This window comes from Embiotoca jacksoni, unplaced genomic scaffold, assembly GCF_022577435.1.
Source record: "Embiotoca jacksoni isolate LCO1_2020_lvr unplaced genomic scaffold, fEmbJac1.0.p SCAF_32, whole genome shotgun sequence".
NCBI classification, from domain to species: domain Eukaryota; kingdom Metazoa; phylum Chordata; class Actinopteri; family Embiotocidae; genus Embiotoca; species Embiotoca jacksoni.
The window spans coordinates 4,907,175-4,922,404 of record NW_027185384.1 but is presented as its reverse complement, the minus strand read 5'-3'; the positions used below and the strand labels follow the sequence as shown (position 1 = coordinate 4,922,404).

The window sequence follows — 15,230 nt, the reverse complement described above, 5'->3', positions numbered from 1 at the left end:
GGCTGCCATCTTGGGTACAACAACATTTCTGTTCTTAACTCTTTGAGCTCATGAAGCCGTCACAGCTGGTTCACCTGCTTGACTGTGTGTTTGTCACATTTACAAGAATCATGAAGCATAAAGGGAAAGTGAAATCACAAGCATGAGGAGGAGGAGGGGGAGGAGGAGGAGGAGGAGGAGGAGAGGATGAATGAGCCGAGAGTGATCCAGAGACAGGAGAGCAGGGAATGGCAGGCAGCATCTGAAAGACCAGCTCAGCGGGGATGGAGAGAAAAAGGCAAAGAGAGCTCCAGAGGATGTTCATTTTTTTATAAGGAAGGGAGGGGGGGGGGGGAATGAGGAAGCTAGGAAATGGCAGACAGGAAGGAAAAGAGGTCCATGAAAGGAAAGCTCATCTAGCTAGCATCCTGACAGGGTGACAATGAATCCAGCCCTTTTAGCTCAGGCACAGGCATTGTGAGAGGACATAGCCTGAGGTATCCTCTTTCACACACTCTCTCCCCGTCTCTCACTTTCTCTCCAATAGACATACACAGTGTGTCGGGGACTTCACAGTCCGTTGCACACCTCGGGATGAGCTGCACCGGGACAGTACAATCATTACCCCTTTATTGGATAGCAGGTTAGACAAGCTTGAAAATGTGAGTGAGTTGAGGGGGTGGACTCGGCATAGGCCTCATCCACTTTCTTTTTTTTTTTTTTCCAGATTAGCCTGTTTTCCTATTTTATTCCTGCCTCTGCACAAAACCCTATCTTTTCTCCCCTTGTCCCATTTTTTATTATTATTATTATTATTATTATTTCTACAGATAAATCTAACACATCCCAAAACCTCCAATGACTTCTGCCATTAGTAGAACAATGATATTACTCTTGTCAATAGTGATTCTGCAAAAGAAATGTTCATGCTACCGTTGAGATACACTAAACATGCAATAAAAGAACATTACAGTTGTTCCATTATTTTGGTAGATGATTCTGGATCATATGTGTGAGCCATACATCTGGTGAATATTTTCAAAGGACTCCTTTAGTTTAAGCCTGATCGTTCATTTTTGACCTTCATAGCTTAACACAACAAGGTCCACTTACTGCTCTTTTTTTAGCTTTCAATCACATGTCACAGACCTGGAGATAGTTTGCTCAGGTTTCATGGAGTTGGTTGTGTTGTCAGGAAGTGTCCTGAATGAAAAGGTTATGCAGTCAGTCAAGAAACTGAAACTAAAAATGTGTTGGACTTCTAACAACACAACATTGACACAAAGCAGACCTCCGAACCCATCATGTCCCAACCAGAAACCATGGACTGATACTCTTATTAGTCACTTACCTCTTAGCACAGCATCTAGCATGTCCTTGCATACTGAGAAATATTACTATGTGACAAATAATTCTTTAAATCTCAATGCCATCCAGTTTTCCTCTTAAGTGTGGGTCCTGTCTTCAGGTTGTACTAACAGAGATCTCAAAGTGTTTGTGGTACGTTTTGAAACAGCCAAGTCATGTAAGGGAAATGTGATGCTGATTCAGCATAGTCTGTCCTCGTTTGACATTGGAGAGGGATTCTGAGGAAGTGCAAGATGATCTTCTCAACATTAAACAACTTAACACTGACCTGTTGTGCTGTAAGTGGGGGTTAGAATAAGGTCCCTGGGTGACGGAACCAACTCCATGGCAACTGAGAAAAATATATGTGCGGATGAAAACCATGAAATGTGAATGAAGGCTTTGTAAAAAGTTCATAGTCAAATGACTAAGCCTCAACTGTAGGGTGACCAGATTTAACATTTGCCAGCAATTAGACCATACCATTAAAATCCTTTTTGAACACTCTGGATGGCAGGGTTATACAAGGTACAATAAAATGAACTAATAATCACTGCTGCTTGGTAATTTCCCCTCACAGTGTGCCTGTCTGGTGTTGCATGGTAAATTGATTAACATTCGCGCTGCAGCTGCTTGTTTCCATTAAGCTTCCAGTGTAATTTCAGGGTTGCTAACATACAGCTAACAAAACAGGATCTCGCTGTCAGTTATTGCCTATTCTAAATATCAGATTGCACAGTTAACCAAGTTTGTTCAATGTTGTATGCTAATTGGCTTTCCTTTCATCATTTGGAGTTGACTTCCCTTTAGAAAAACTAGATAATCATAATCATAATAATAATAATAATAATAATAATAGTAGTAATTAGCCAAGTCATTCAAATTAATGATAGCAACCATTATAGCAAGCAGTGGAACCAAGTACTGCTTCCAGATGCATCGTTATATTTCAGTTTATAGGTTGAGTTGAGCAACATATTATCACTTCATGGTTATATTGGACTGCCGGTCTGTTGGAATCAATCTATACACAGCAACCAGAAGAGTGAAAAAAAAAACAACAACCTGACTGTGGTTTGTGGTTTGATTGTATCAGATGACAGAGATATCACAAGATGCTTCTAGTTTAAAGCTGACACACATTACGATGTAGTGTCAAAAATACATTACATTCAATCTGGCAAATGCTTAGAAGCAACAATAAGTGCATTCAACCTTAGCAAGAGTTACTGAATGTTGTGCATCTAAAAGTGTGTTCACTGTGACACTACAACATTTTTTATTTCTGAAGTAATGAGACATCAGTAAGCATCAGCAAGAGTTGTTGAGCACAGATTTTCATTATAACGAAAACTGAGTTCAACGAAAATCGTCTCGTCACATAGAGACAGCTTCCCGCTACATTTGGTACACAATCAGACATTGTTGAAGGAGGCAATATCTCCACAACACAAAGTCACCAGTGCATTTCTACAGACACTTGACTCTCACTCTGTTGCTTTCGTGCTCTTACTGCTGCAAACAATCTTGCCAAATACATATATTGTATAACCATGAGCTGAGTGCTGCATGTGCAGGGCTTTACTATGGCAGAGTGTTTCAGGCAGTATAGGAAAGACAAGGCTACCCCTTGAAGGACATCAAAATACCAGTAAACAACAGAGATTTCCTTCAAGCACATGGTTAGCCATATACCCAACAACATGATTAGAGTGTTCACCCATGCGATTGACTGACAGAAAGATACTCGATGATCTACACCTAATGTTGTGTGTGCATACTCACGTAGGAAATGTTTCTCCAATAAGGCAATTTCCAAGTGACCTTTGACTTCATTGAGTCGGTCTGACTCCGATCTCTGGAAGTCCTGGATGGCTGCAGCCATAGTTGGCGACCCCGAACCAGCCTATGCACGCGTGCACACACATTCATGCATACAGCACATACATGGGTGTACATATAAGGGTTCCATGCACACACACGCAAACATTTCCATTCACAAAAAGACAAAAGAAAAACAGGTGTGGCTTTAGAATACCAAGCACGTGACACAAAATACATACAAAAAAAACACGAGCCGGGATATCCCATATGATCTAACATGGTGCCATGACTCACTAATATGTCCTCTCCCGGTTTAAGTCCAGCAGGAGCAAGAAAGGAGGAGGGAGGCGAAAAAGAGGAGATTCCCCTCTTCTGACTACAGCAGCACTGATGACTCAAACACCACTGACTAAGGGCTTCAACCCTGACACGCAACGCCTGTCTGTGGATGAGCGAAGTGAATAGCAATGATTGAAGGATGACGACTGTGAGGGAGAAAGTGTGAGGAAAAAGGGTGAGTGGACAATGGGGTGAGAGGAAAGGAAAGAGCGAGAGGACGAGAGAGACGGCTGTGCTAGCGGACGATGAGCACTGCAGGTTGAGCATCGCTGCTCGACTACAGCGAGGGTTCTTTAAGAGACTCCTGACACACACACACACCCACACACACACACACACACACACATACACACAGGGCTGCAGCAGCTTCTCCCCGATAGCAACCAGCACCGTTTGTGTGTGCCTGCATAGACAGACTGCATTGTCACTTACTGATGTGCTCTCTGCAAGAGACACAGAGAGAGAAGGGGAAGGGGAGGGAGAGAGAGAGAGAGAGAGAGAGACAGCAGAAAAATGAGCTTCGGGAGAGAGCCACAGTCGAACAAGACAGAAGGGTGGCGAGACAGAGAGATGGAGACAGCATCCCTAAATAAAGAAGCACTTCAAAGAAAACAAACGAGAGCCTCTTCTGGAAGTGTGTCATGAAAAAGACAGAAAAGAACATTGACTGAGAGAGAAAAAACAGAAACAGGAAGAGGGCATGGGAATTAAAAGGATAAAAAAAAAAGGGGGAATAACAACAAAACAAAGAGCACGAAAGAGGCAGAAAAGATGAGGAAGACATGGAGGAGATGCAAGAAGCAGTGAAAAGAGGTTATGATGCATTATGAATGCTCAGCTGCAATTCTCCGTGGTTTGGATTTTATCAGCTTTGCTTCTTTATTGTGTCAATCCAACGATAAACACATTAATGATGCCTTATGCAGTCATGTACTCTCAGTCAGAACCTCTTGGTTATCAAAAGTAGGTCAAACCCTGACGTCACCGTGGACGATTATCGGCTGATTAATTATAGTGTTCCCCCTCTCCCTCTTTCATGAGTGTGGCTGATGTGAGCTGAGGAATCTCACCGTGTCCTGCTGTAAAAAAAAATAAATTGTGCCGATTCCATGATTTACATGCTCTGAATATTTTATCGAAGCATGCTGCAGAGCAGAAATGACCATAAAATGTATGCAAAATCCCCACCTAATGTCAAAGCATCATTATTATTGGAATATCAATAGCTCCTGAACTTTGCTTTGCACCAACCCCTCACACTTCAATCATAACTATGATCATAACTATATCATAGCTACACTTAACTATGTTAAATTGTCCCTAAATGTCCATAGAGCTCCTCTGTCTATCTGGTTTACATCTCCTTTTGGTCACTTTTCTCCTCGTGCTATTCTGTCATGCTTCTAGAAGAACATGTCATGATTTGCACAGTCGACTCGCTCCACAACAAACACAAAAATATCCCAGTCCACCCCAGAGAACAGCTCCTGGGAACTCGCATGCTTTTTACATACTACTCCGTCTCGGTTGTTGTGGGCATTTGAAGCCTGCAACTCTCTCACGAGGCTCAGCGAAAGCCTCACGGCAGGAGGAGAAAAAGACAGAGGGTGGGATCTGGGCTCATAAACACGTCACCAGACACTTTCTTAATGTTTGGCAGATTATTGATCAAGCAGGCTGCTGGTGGGATTTTTTTTTGATCTGCCGCGTCCAATAAACAAGACAATTAACGGAGGTTTCTGGCAGCTACAAAAACACTCTTAGACAATGGACACTGACAGACAACACAAGTATACCAGCACTTGTTGATGAACATTTGTGTAAATGTGTGCCAGTGAAGACGTCTAGAAAACGTAACGTAAAAAAAAGTCAGTGCAATTTGTGACTATAGTTTGTTCATCTTATGGCATCGCATAAAAGCAGATTTTCTGGGAAATCCACATACAAATGCAGACAAGGGGGATGAAAGCTGATGGTGTAAGAAGATAATGCAGTTAAACTCTCCTCGACCAATATTTCACTTTTGTTTCTCTGGAAGGGAAACCACACATCCTGTTTTCTACTCTACTGCTTGATTTCCTGTTAACCTGTCATTCTGGAAACTGTCTGAAATAAGATGGTAGCTAAAAAAGAAAAGAAAAGAAGAGAAGAGAAAAGAAAAGAAAAGACGGTTTAAAAGTGAGTACAGTATCTCTTACCACAGAAAAATAATCAAAACCACCGGAGTGATTTCCACAGCAGTAAAGCAAACCAACGAAAACAGCATCAGCTTCAACGGTGCAATCTAAAAGCTCTTCATTAAGTCGGCCGGAAAATTGAAACCTATGTGTTCTGCCTTCTGCAGTGGACACCAAGTCAAAACCTTTGAAAGATAACTTGTGGCTTTGTGAATCGTTTGGAACATTTCAAAGCGGAAAGATTACAACGTAGAAGTGTAATCCCAAGCGATTACAATGGGGAATTGTTTTGGGATTTTTCTGCCATTATAGAATTGATCTTTATCCCTCACAATGAAACTGAGAGAGATAAGAGACCTGATTTTAAATCCCAAGGGTATGATTACAGGCTCAAGTATTCATAACTAGTTACAGAGCAGATTTCTGCATCAAATGGGAGGTTGAAGAGCTGTTTGGCATTTTAATATTTCAAATACAGGACACTGCACCGTTCACAGACTACATTTATTAAAAAATTAATCTGATGGTATTAAAATGTACACATATCCTGCTGGAAAAAATAGTACTTAGATATTTAAATATGGAGTAAATTAACATTTTACATAGGGGTACTCATTCTTTTTTTTTTTTTTTTTAATGTGCATTAACAATTGATCCAATCAAGGTAAAGATACCAGCTAAGGGTTATGAAATTCCAAGCGGTGACATTTGAAGTCTTAAATTGTCAAAAACAGTCAACTGTCCATTAAACTGGAGCTTTTCTTCTTCTACATGTGATGCTTGAAAACATGGCCACACCTGCAGCTACACAGCAGATTTAAATTTCAATCACCCTCCTGCACACATGAATAAGTAAAATATATCAATTATGGCACATAATTGAGGAAGTCGCTTGATCTAGTCGGAAAAGAAGAGGCCAGTGAGGTCTCAGGCACTCGTCGTGCAGTGACTGAACACCATCTGCCCAATGACATTAGGCCTATTTAATATGGATGACACAGGCTAGTTTGTCAAAAAGTATCAGGGCATGTACTCTGAAGCCTGAGGGCACACTCTGTTCTCTTCTGAACAGATGAGGTAATGAAGGTGAGGTCTAGACCCAGGTCATGTGATCTGGTCCTAGAGGGTGAAGAGGCCGACATCATCGCAGTCAGGGTGGGCTCCGGTGTGCCAGCGGACATCTACAAAGGGAACTACGCAGGGAAGATGAGATTTCCACTAAGTAGCGACAGCTTCTACATAAAGAACGCGATGGCATCGTTTGTGGGAGAAAAGTGCCTGCCTCCTGTGTGTGTGTGTGTGTGTGTGTGTGTGTGTGTGTGTGTCCCAGTAGGGATAAGAGCTAGCTTGGTCTATTTTGGGGCTCCGGAGTGTGACTCATCAGTACTGTGATGTGGGCGATGCCTTCCCAGTGGGCTGGTACCCACACAGGCAAACACCACTGCTCACAAACAAACAAACACACACACACACACACACACACACACACGCGCGCGCGCGCACACGCAGAAGCCCACACGAAAACATAAGCTCATATACTGACAAATTGTTGCACGTGCATACAGAGTATGTTTAAGGGGCTGTCAGCGAGACCACTCATTTGCTCAAGATTGCTCATCTGCTAGCAGGCGTTAAGCGGTTTCAGTGGGATCCAATACTCAAAAAGACGCCCATGTAACAGTTAAATCAGCTGCCTGTTTGAAGGGAAACAGAGAAAAAAAGGAAAGGAGGACAGAGATTCTCTGGGTCTTCATTCAGGAAGCGACACCATCCAGTGCCCAATCCTGTGTACGTAATCCGGGTATCTTTCAATCAGTGCATGTGCATGATGACGATGACAATGCTGGTGTGTTTAGTCACAAGAGGGAAAACGTCAGACATCATAAAACACGAACGGTGTCGAGGGCGGAGGAAGAAATATCAGAATATCTGCCACAGATTTGAGTTTGTCCTTCGTCACAATTTCCTCAGCATTTTGTCCATGTCTCCTGCTCTGGACATCTCGGAGTCCAATCTTCTGAGGCTAAATTCCTGTCCACTTGCCACTGTCATCACTTTCTCCACTTTAATGTCTTCTCTCCTCCCATTTTTCATTCCCTTCCTGCTATCTAATATCAGTCCATCTCACCACTGCTTTCACTCTTTCCGCTCTTGTGTGCTGCTGATTGCCATCTTTACCTCATGTCCACAGTTGGAAAATCTTTACCTTTGTCACCACCTCCGTGTTATTTTTATCATGACGAGCCCCCCCCTCCCCCCCCGCATCATTCTGCCTTCGTCTTGATCATGCTGAGGTCAGTGCATCTTTTTTTTTTTTTTATTATTTTATTTTTTTTAAGAGGAATAATTCACGAGTACATTAAGAAAAAAAGAAAGCTGCCATATGTGTTCGCCCAAGCCAGTCAAGGTTAACATGGGACAAAATAAGATAACTATTCATTTAGTCAGTAGTGACGAGAAGCACAAGGAGAAAGATAAGAAAAAAAAAAATGCTTAGTGAGCACTCACAGGGTCTCGCAAGATGTCCTCTGTGTCTCGCAGAGCTGATCTGGGCTTCAGCTGCATGTCGTCGCTACATTCGTTGTCAGAGGCGGGTGGCGACTCAGCCAGATCCGGGAAGTCGTCTCTCGTCCTGGGGCCTCGGAAGCGGATCTTGTCCAGGCGCTTTAGCATGGTCAACACCGCGCACCTGGGCTTTACCTTAACATGGCGGACGGCAACCCTGTGGTAGACGAAACAATAGACAGGAGCTGACGAAGAGGCATCACCCTTATATTTTGTTTATGGTGGCTGTACTTGTAAAGAATAAGATGAATAATTGCAAAAACATACATGAATACTTGTTTTGTACGCCTTGCCGTGTTATCACACGTGGAAACTGATCTGTATTCCTTATGTTTATTCATTCATTGTGAAAGAGATGTACAGTATATTGGGGGTTACTTTATGTGTCTGACTTCTTGAAATCCAAGAGCAGAAATCCAAATAATTGACAAAAAAATAATTGATCCGTTGATATGTCTGTAAATTTGATATTGGATAAATCATTTTAGTACATTTACAAGCAAAAATGACAAATATTTCATGGTACCAGTTTATTAAATGGGAGGTTTTTTTCTGCATTCCGTGTCTCAACATTATATTAAATTGACAATCTTTGGGTTTTGTAGCATTGGGCTGTAGGTAATTGTAATAGCCTTTCTTCAAAAGTTTTAGCCGTATACATAAGAGAAATAATCTCTGATTGAGAAAAGAATTGGCAGATTTATTGGTCATGGAAATAATTCATAGCTGCAGTCCAAAACACGTCATCATGTAGAAACTCATGTTTACTGGCAACGTTTATAAAACTAAGAAAAGTTTTTAAGTATAAATCATTAAACCATTTTTTTTTTTTAGCTGTACAAAAAAAAAAAAAAAAAAGTGATGGCTCCAACTGTTAAATGTGTGATTTTGGAAGACATCTTCAGGCTTGCACTATGAGCGCTGCAGACATCCTCTTCACTTTAACCGAAAGTCCCCGAGGATGACATATCATGTAACATATGCCAATTCTACCCTTTGATGCTCTTGGTTTTCTAACCTGGTCAGTGTTTTTGCTCTCCGCTTTGGCCTCCACACAGAGATGCGACAACCACATCCTTTCACCTTCCGTTGACCTTATTAATTGAATTTCCATAGCTGGAGCGGCGGCAGTGGTAGAGGGAGAGAGAGAGAGGCTGTTCCTGTTTTGGTGTAAAGGCGGCTGTAGCTCGGATGGTAGAGCGGGTCGCCCACTAATCAGAAGGTCAACGGTTCAATCCCCGGATCCACATGTCTAAGTGTCCTCAGGGAAGACGCTGAACTTCAGGTTGCCTCCATTGCTAAGACACAACAAAGAGGCGTGATCATGGAAATGGATGCGGTTAACTGAAGTAAGAAGCAGTGAGAGTCTTTTGGGCATGAACTAATATTTTTGCAGCAAATATTGCATTTCCACACAATACACCCACATGGCCACGTGTGAGTGGAAATTACAGACCTCACTGGTGAGTTTCCATTTCCTCCCTGAGGGGTGAGTGGAAGCATGGTGAGTGGCAGGTTAATACACGCTTCCCTTCACTTGTCAAAACACCTGTCACAATCCAATCTGTTCCCACAGTAACCAGCTGAATCCGCCTACAAGCATGTACGAGTCAACAGCCCAGTCAGCCACAAGTGAGCTCAAACTACCTGTGGTCACCTACTATAAAAAATCTAGCCATAGCAACGATGGCCGATGAAAACATTTGATGCAACACCGGAAAACAACCCTGGAAATGGACATTTTGAATCGTAGCGCCATTGAAAAATCCCAGAAGCGTAAAAAATAAATAAATAAATAAACAATCCTCTGTTCAGTCTGCAAATGAGGATCAATATTCACAAAACATTCGCTTTATTTGTACAAAGCAAACCCCTATTTAAGAGTACATTACTTTTGCCATGCTAGTCTCTGCCTCCTTTCACTGCAGTGCTCTTTAGCCCACCTCCATTCAATTTATTTTCTTTTTTAGGCATTTCCAAAGGCAGGTTTCATCCACAACATGTTAAACAGCAGGATGAAATGATGAAAAGAGAGGACAGGGTGGGGGTGGGGGGGGGGGGTAGCTCAAGGTCTGATCACTGTGAATGTTACTGTGGGGACACGGAAGCACACACACACACACACACACACACACACACAAGCACACACACACACACACACACACAACAGCCCTCGTGAGTCATCTGCTTGGCTCTGCACAAAGAGAACTCCATCCACCTCTGCCTGATTGTAAGTCCTTGCTAACACCAGCAAGAGAAGCTGATGCAGTTATACAATATAACAACAGAGCGGCAAGCTATGAACGCACACGCACGCACGCACACACACACACAGAGAGAAAACAAAACAAAACAAAATGACAATGTCCCAGCACACACGAGACAAAAGTGTTTGTTTATTACTGCATGCATTAGCCAAGGGTGAGTAGCTTTACAAGCTCCCCTGTACGAGCCTAACACTGCATGCGAGTGTCTGTGTCTCTCCGAGTAATCTTCTGCTAATGACCTGTAGTAGCTGGAGGTTACTGTTGGTCACACAGGTCACACTCACTAAACCAGCCAATCACAGTCATGCATTGACATCAGGCTGTGGAAGGTAGCCTAATGTCTCCTGGCCAACATAAATGGTTTTAAAATGCTGTTTCTGCCATTTATTAGTGGATGATTGACAGAAATAGCTCTTAACTATTTCAATGAGCAATGTATCTTATAAGTAAAATAGCCAAACATACAGCATTATGCTTCTTAAATATAAGGATTTCCTTTTTTCTATATTTCATGTAGCTCATCGGACAGCTTGTCGCTGCTGCCTATCAACCGTGCGTGAAAGATCAAGCAGGCAGAGGTAGGACCTTCACAACTGTGAAGTTTTAGCTGACGAGGCACACAAACAACCACTTACTGAATCCAATAAAGCTCAAGTACTCACACAAGAAGAACACTTTCTGCGAAGGTGTATTTCCTGGGACATTAGGCAGTCAGGTTTGGTATTAACTGCTTTTTAGGTGGAAATGCAGCAGCAAAGTGTTTCCGCTTTGGTGACTGATGCAGACTTTCGTTTCCTGTTACTGGTGCTCTCACATGCATGTGCAGCATAAACCCATACAGACATCCTGTCATCATCATCATCATCATCACCCGCCATGGTGCTTAGTTCGTGTAGAAACAAGGCTGGGTGCTCCCCAGTGAAACTAATCCTAACTTCTACAAGTTTCAAAAGACACTCGGAGACAGAGTGAGGGAATAAACTTGACCTCGAAATATCTGGCATTGGCCAGAAAGTTCCAACGGAAAGCTGCAACTTTTGTTTAGTTCACTTTCATGCATTTATCAGGCAGAGAGAGGTGACAGATGGTCAGAGCAAAAAAAAAAACCAAAAAAAAAAACAACAACATCGAGCTACTGCCATGCTGAATAATACAAAGTATGCTGCCAGGTATCATAAGAGGACAGAAATATTCAAATGTTCTAATTGGCCTATAAGCAACTATTGCGCCATCTTTCCAACCAAACACGATCTCGAGCTCGATGCACATTGTTGTTGCGAATGTTTTCACGAAGACTATCTATTTATTTGATGTCAGCCTTGGGGATGGAGCAGGAAGAAGGGAGAGTGCAGATACTTTGAACTTTAATTAGACCTATTAGACTCAATTATTTAGACTCCGCTCTGTTTGTAGTTGGATGCTAAACAAGAGTGTGTAGCATGGAGAAAAATGTACAAGTAGAGCTCCAGTCAACAAAATCTGACAAGAACAGCGATAGGACCAAGAAGAATACACTAGCTTTTATCTATCCTGCTAATGCAATCCTCTGGGCAATGTGTAGCTGGCTGAACAAATCAAATAAGAGTCAGTTATGGCATGAATTTTTTTTTAAAGCCAACGTCAGATCCGGTCTTTTTTTTTTTTTTCAACCAAGTGCAGTTTTTGAATGTTTTCACGTCAGTCTGTGATTGTGACATGATAAATCATGTGCATCCTGTGACTGGCCTTGAAGTGGTTATAAAACCACTGATTTGCAAATATAGGCCAACAAAAACTAGGGATGCACATCATCGGTGTCAGCTGATGAAGCCTTTAGAATGAAATACTGGCATCTAAATGAACATTTGTGCCGATACGACGGGCTGATAAAAACGACGCTTTTAAATCATTCCAAAACGCTCAATGCTTCACTAAAGGCTCGACCCCGCGTCCTCAGCACGAGGGTGCTCGTCTGTCTAATGTGTTATGACACACTCGTGAAGAACAAACCCAATATGTGCTTATATTAGTATCATCTATCACCAATAAAAAAAAATAATAATAATAATAATAAAAAAAAAGAAGCTATTCATTAATACGGATACTACCAAAACATTCGTTCTTTGAAAAGGATACCATGAAGTCGGTGAGAGTAGTCGGACCAGAATAGCTACGGGGAGAGTTCCTCACAAACTGTCACAGCAGACAGCGTCATGACAATTACACGCTTACTCTTGTTATCCTCCAACTCTGTCCTTGCTCTCATTTCCATCCCTGCGGCGGCGGTCCCGCTCGGCTGCCATCATTTCAACGCGCAGTTACATAAACGAGGATAAGCAATCAATACTTCCTTAACAATTTGTCAATTCGTCCTCTCGCTCCTACAGTTGGCTGCACAATGGGGACTCGCATCGAAAGGCAAATCCGACCTGAACTCTGTGTCGAGTGAGCAAGGCGTGGAGGGGGGGTGGGGCGGGGGGGGGAGGGGGTCAACTGGCAGCGGGAAACTTTTTGTACCCGCTGATATAAATTGATTTCGAGTTAACAGCCCTGTTTACAAGAGTTTAGGGCATCAGCCTCGAATCTGAGATGTCAAGAGGTTCCTGCTGCAAGTGAACACACCTCACCAGCACTTTTCAAGTCATTCAAGTACCCTGTGATAAAGCACCAACCAAGCTGCGGGCTAATGGTTAATTATCAGTAGTGGAACGTAACTAAGTACAGTACTCAAGTACTGTGCTTTACTCGAGTATTTCCATTTGATGGCAGTTTATACTTCCAATCAATTACATTTTAGAGGCGAATGCTATATTTTCTAACCCACTACCGCTCATTTGACAGCTTTGGTTACCGGCAGGGTGAAGTTTTGACACAATGGATGATATAACCAGCTTTTAAAATACAATATATTGTGAAAGATTAAAACCAGCGGTTTCCAAACTTTTTGGCCTCCGACATCTGACAAAACAGTCTGCAGCTGGAGGTCACATTTCAAATGTCTAGAAATTGTTAAACAGCTCCACCAAACAGTGACTTTTACCTCCAGCAATAAATGTTGAAATTATGCAAAATCTAAGCAAAATCAAGAAGAGAAAAGGGCAGAAACTGAAATCAGATTTGTGCAGCAGACCTTTTTTTTTTTTCCTTTTCAGTCAGAAAGACCAAACCAGAACTTTTCACTTTCGCTGCCAATACTTATCTCTTCAAGTAGGATTTTTCAAGCAGGACTTTTACTTGTAATTGAGGTTGTTTTTTTTTGTTGGCTTTTTTTTTTTATCATATTGCTGTATAGTTACTTTTACACGAGTAAAGGATCTCAATACTTCTTCCACCAGGCATCAGTGCCTGTGATAGTTAATGTCAACAATATAGAAGCATAACATGCATTTTCAAATCTGAAAACAAATCTGAACACAAAAGGAGCCATCATTATTGAGTGACAGGCTAAACTGAAGGTGGTTGTGGATTAAATACACACAGAAATGATCCTTTAAAAAGAGCAGCGATGGACGTTATTGGGTTTTTGAACTGGTACCGACGAGCGTTTAGTCTCGGGACGGTTTGATGTTAGCCAGCTCGGTCAAACCAGGCGACATTGTTGACCACAGATTTGTCCGTTTTTACTTTATCTGTTGAGGCGAAGACGAAATTTAAACGCTAAGACTTTTAAGTCAGGCCTCGACTTAACTGTTTCAGAAAAGAAAAGAAAAAGAAAGAAAAAAAAACGATCCGACATTTTTATTTTATCTGCAACATTAGAAATCACACAAATAATCCGCATTTTGAATGACCCCGAAGAGACGGCGGGACGGATGGATGACATAAAACAACACCCCTTTTTTTTTTTTTCTTTTTTTTTTTTTTCTAACAATAGACATTTGAATGGTGTTTTTAAAGGGAGGTAAAAAAAAAAAAAAAAATTAAAAAAAAAAAAATTAAAAATAAGAATGGTTCTTACCCAGCACGTAAATCGTAGCAAAGTTTCATGAACACTGAGATTGCCTTTAGTCTGCTTTATCCGTCGGTACACCTGCTGCTGCTCGGGACGGCCGAATTAGCGCAAGTCTCGCGGCGAAACCTTCTCCATTTATCCGTCCGTCCCGACAATATCCGCTTGTTTCTGAACCGCCGACTGGACGCCGTCTCGTGCTGAGGGTTTAGCGGTTAGGCAAGGCAGGCAGGCAGGCAGGCAGGCAGGCAGACACCGACCCCCCCCCCCCACACACACACACACACTCCTCGACCCAAAAAAAAAAAAAAAAAAAAAAAAAAAAAAAATACCAGTTGCGTCCCCTCCTCCCTGGAGAGAACTGCCTTGACTTGACCAGCGCCGTCAGATAAGGAGGTTGGATGAGTCGCCTTGCCCTCTCCGCTCGCCTCTTGTTGATTTCGCAGAAACGGGCAGGGGGGCGCGAGCAAGGGCCGAGGAAATGTCGTCAGTGTGCGGCGCAGCTTTCTTAAAGGGGCCGCCGGTGGGTGAGTCGTGCTATAGATAAGGGGACGCGAGAAACCAACACGGCCACCTTCTCCTTACCACCGCCCCGTGGCTGCCGCTGACCGTGTAGCGATCAATTATGAAACAGGTGGGTAAACAATGACCTCATTACAATGGAATTGAACGTTACAGTAAATCACCGTGAGGATGTGCCATGATATTTACTGCAGCCAACTATTCCTACAGTGTTGTGGTCACAGTTGTTGTTGTTGTTGTTTTTTTGTTTTGTTTTTTTAATTCAAGCATATTTAAAAAATT

The 15,230-nt window shown here is 42.3% G+C and overlaps 1 protein-coding gene across 4 annotated transcripts in view; it reads right to left on the bottom strand.

Moving 5' to 3' along the window:
• The window catches only part of gramd4a (GRAM domain containing 4a), a 41,616-nt gene extending 26,752 nt beyond the window's left edge, over positions 1-14,864 (bottom strand). The window contains exons 1-4 of one of the 4 annotated variants that reach the window (XM_069164751.1): positions 14,759-14,864; positions 8,175-8,388; positions 3,112-3,232; positions 1,616-1,678 (exon numbers count right to left, since the gene is read on the bottom strand). In XM_069164751.1, coding sequence (XP_069020852.1) covers positions 1,616-1,678; positions 3,112-3,232; positions 8,175-8,339 — 349 coding nt within the window. In that variant the 5' untranslated portion in view covers positions 8,340-8,388; positions 14,759-14,864. Of the gene's footprint in view, positions 1-1,615; positions 1,679-3,111; positions 3,233-3,444; positions 7,906-8,174; positions 8,389-14,435; positions 14,710-14,758 lie in introns of those variants that run through there. The other 3 variants (XM_069164748.1, XM_069164749.1, XM_069164746.1) reach the window with 3 other exon arrangements.
• Between the last annotated feature and the right edge of the window lie 366 nt (positions 14,865-15,230).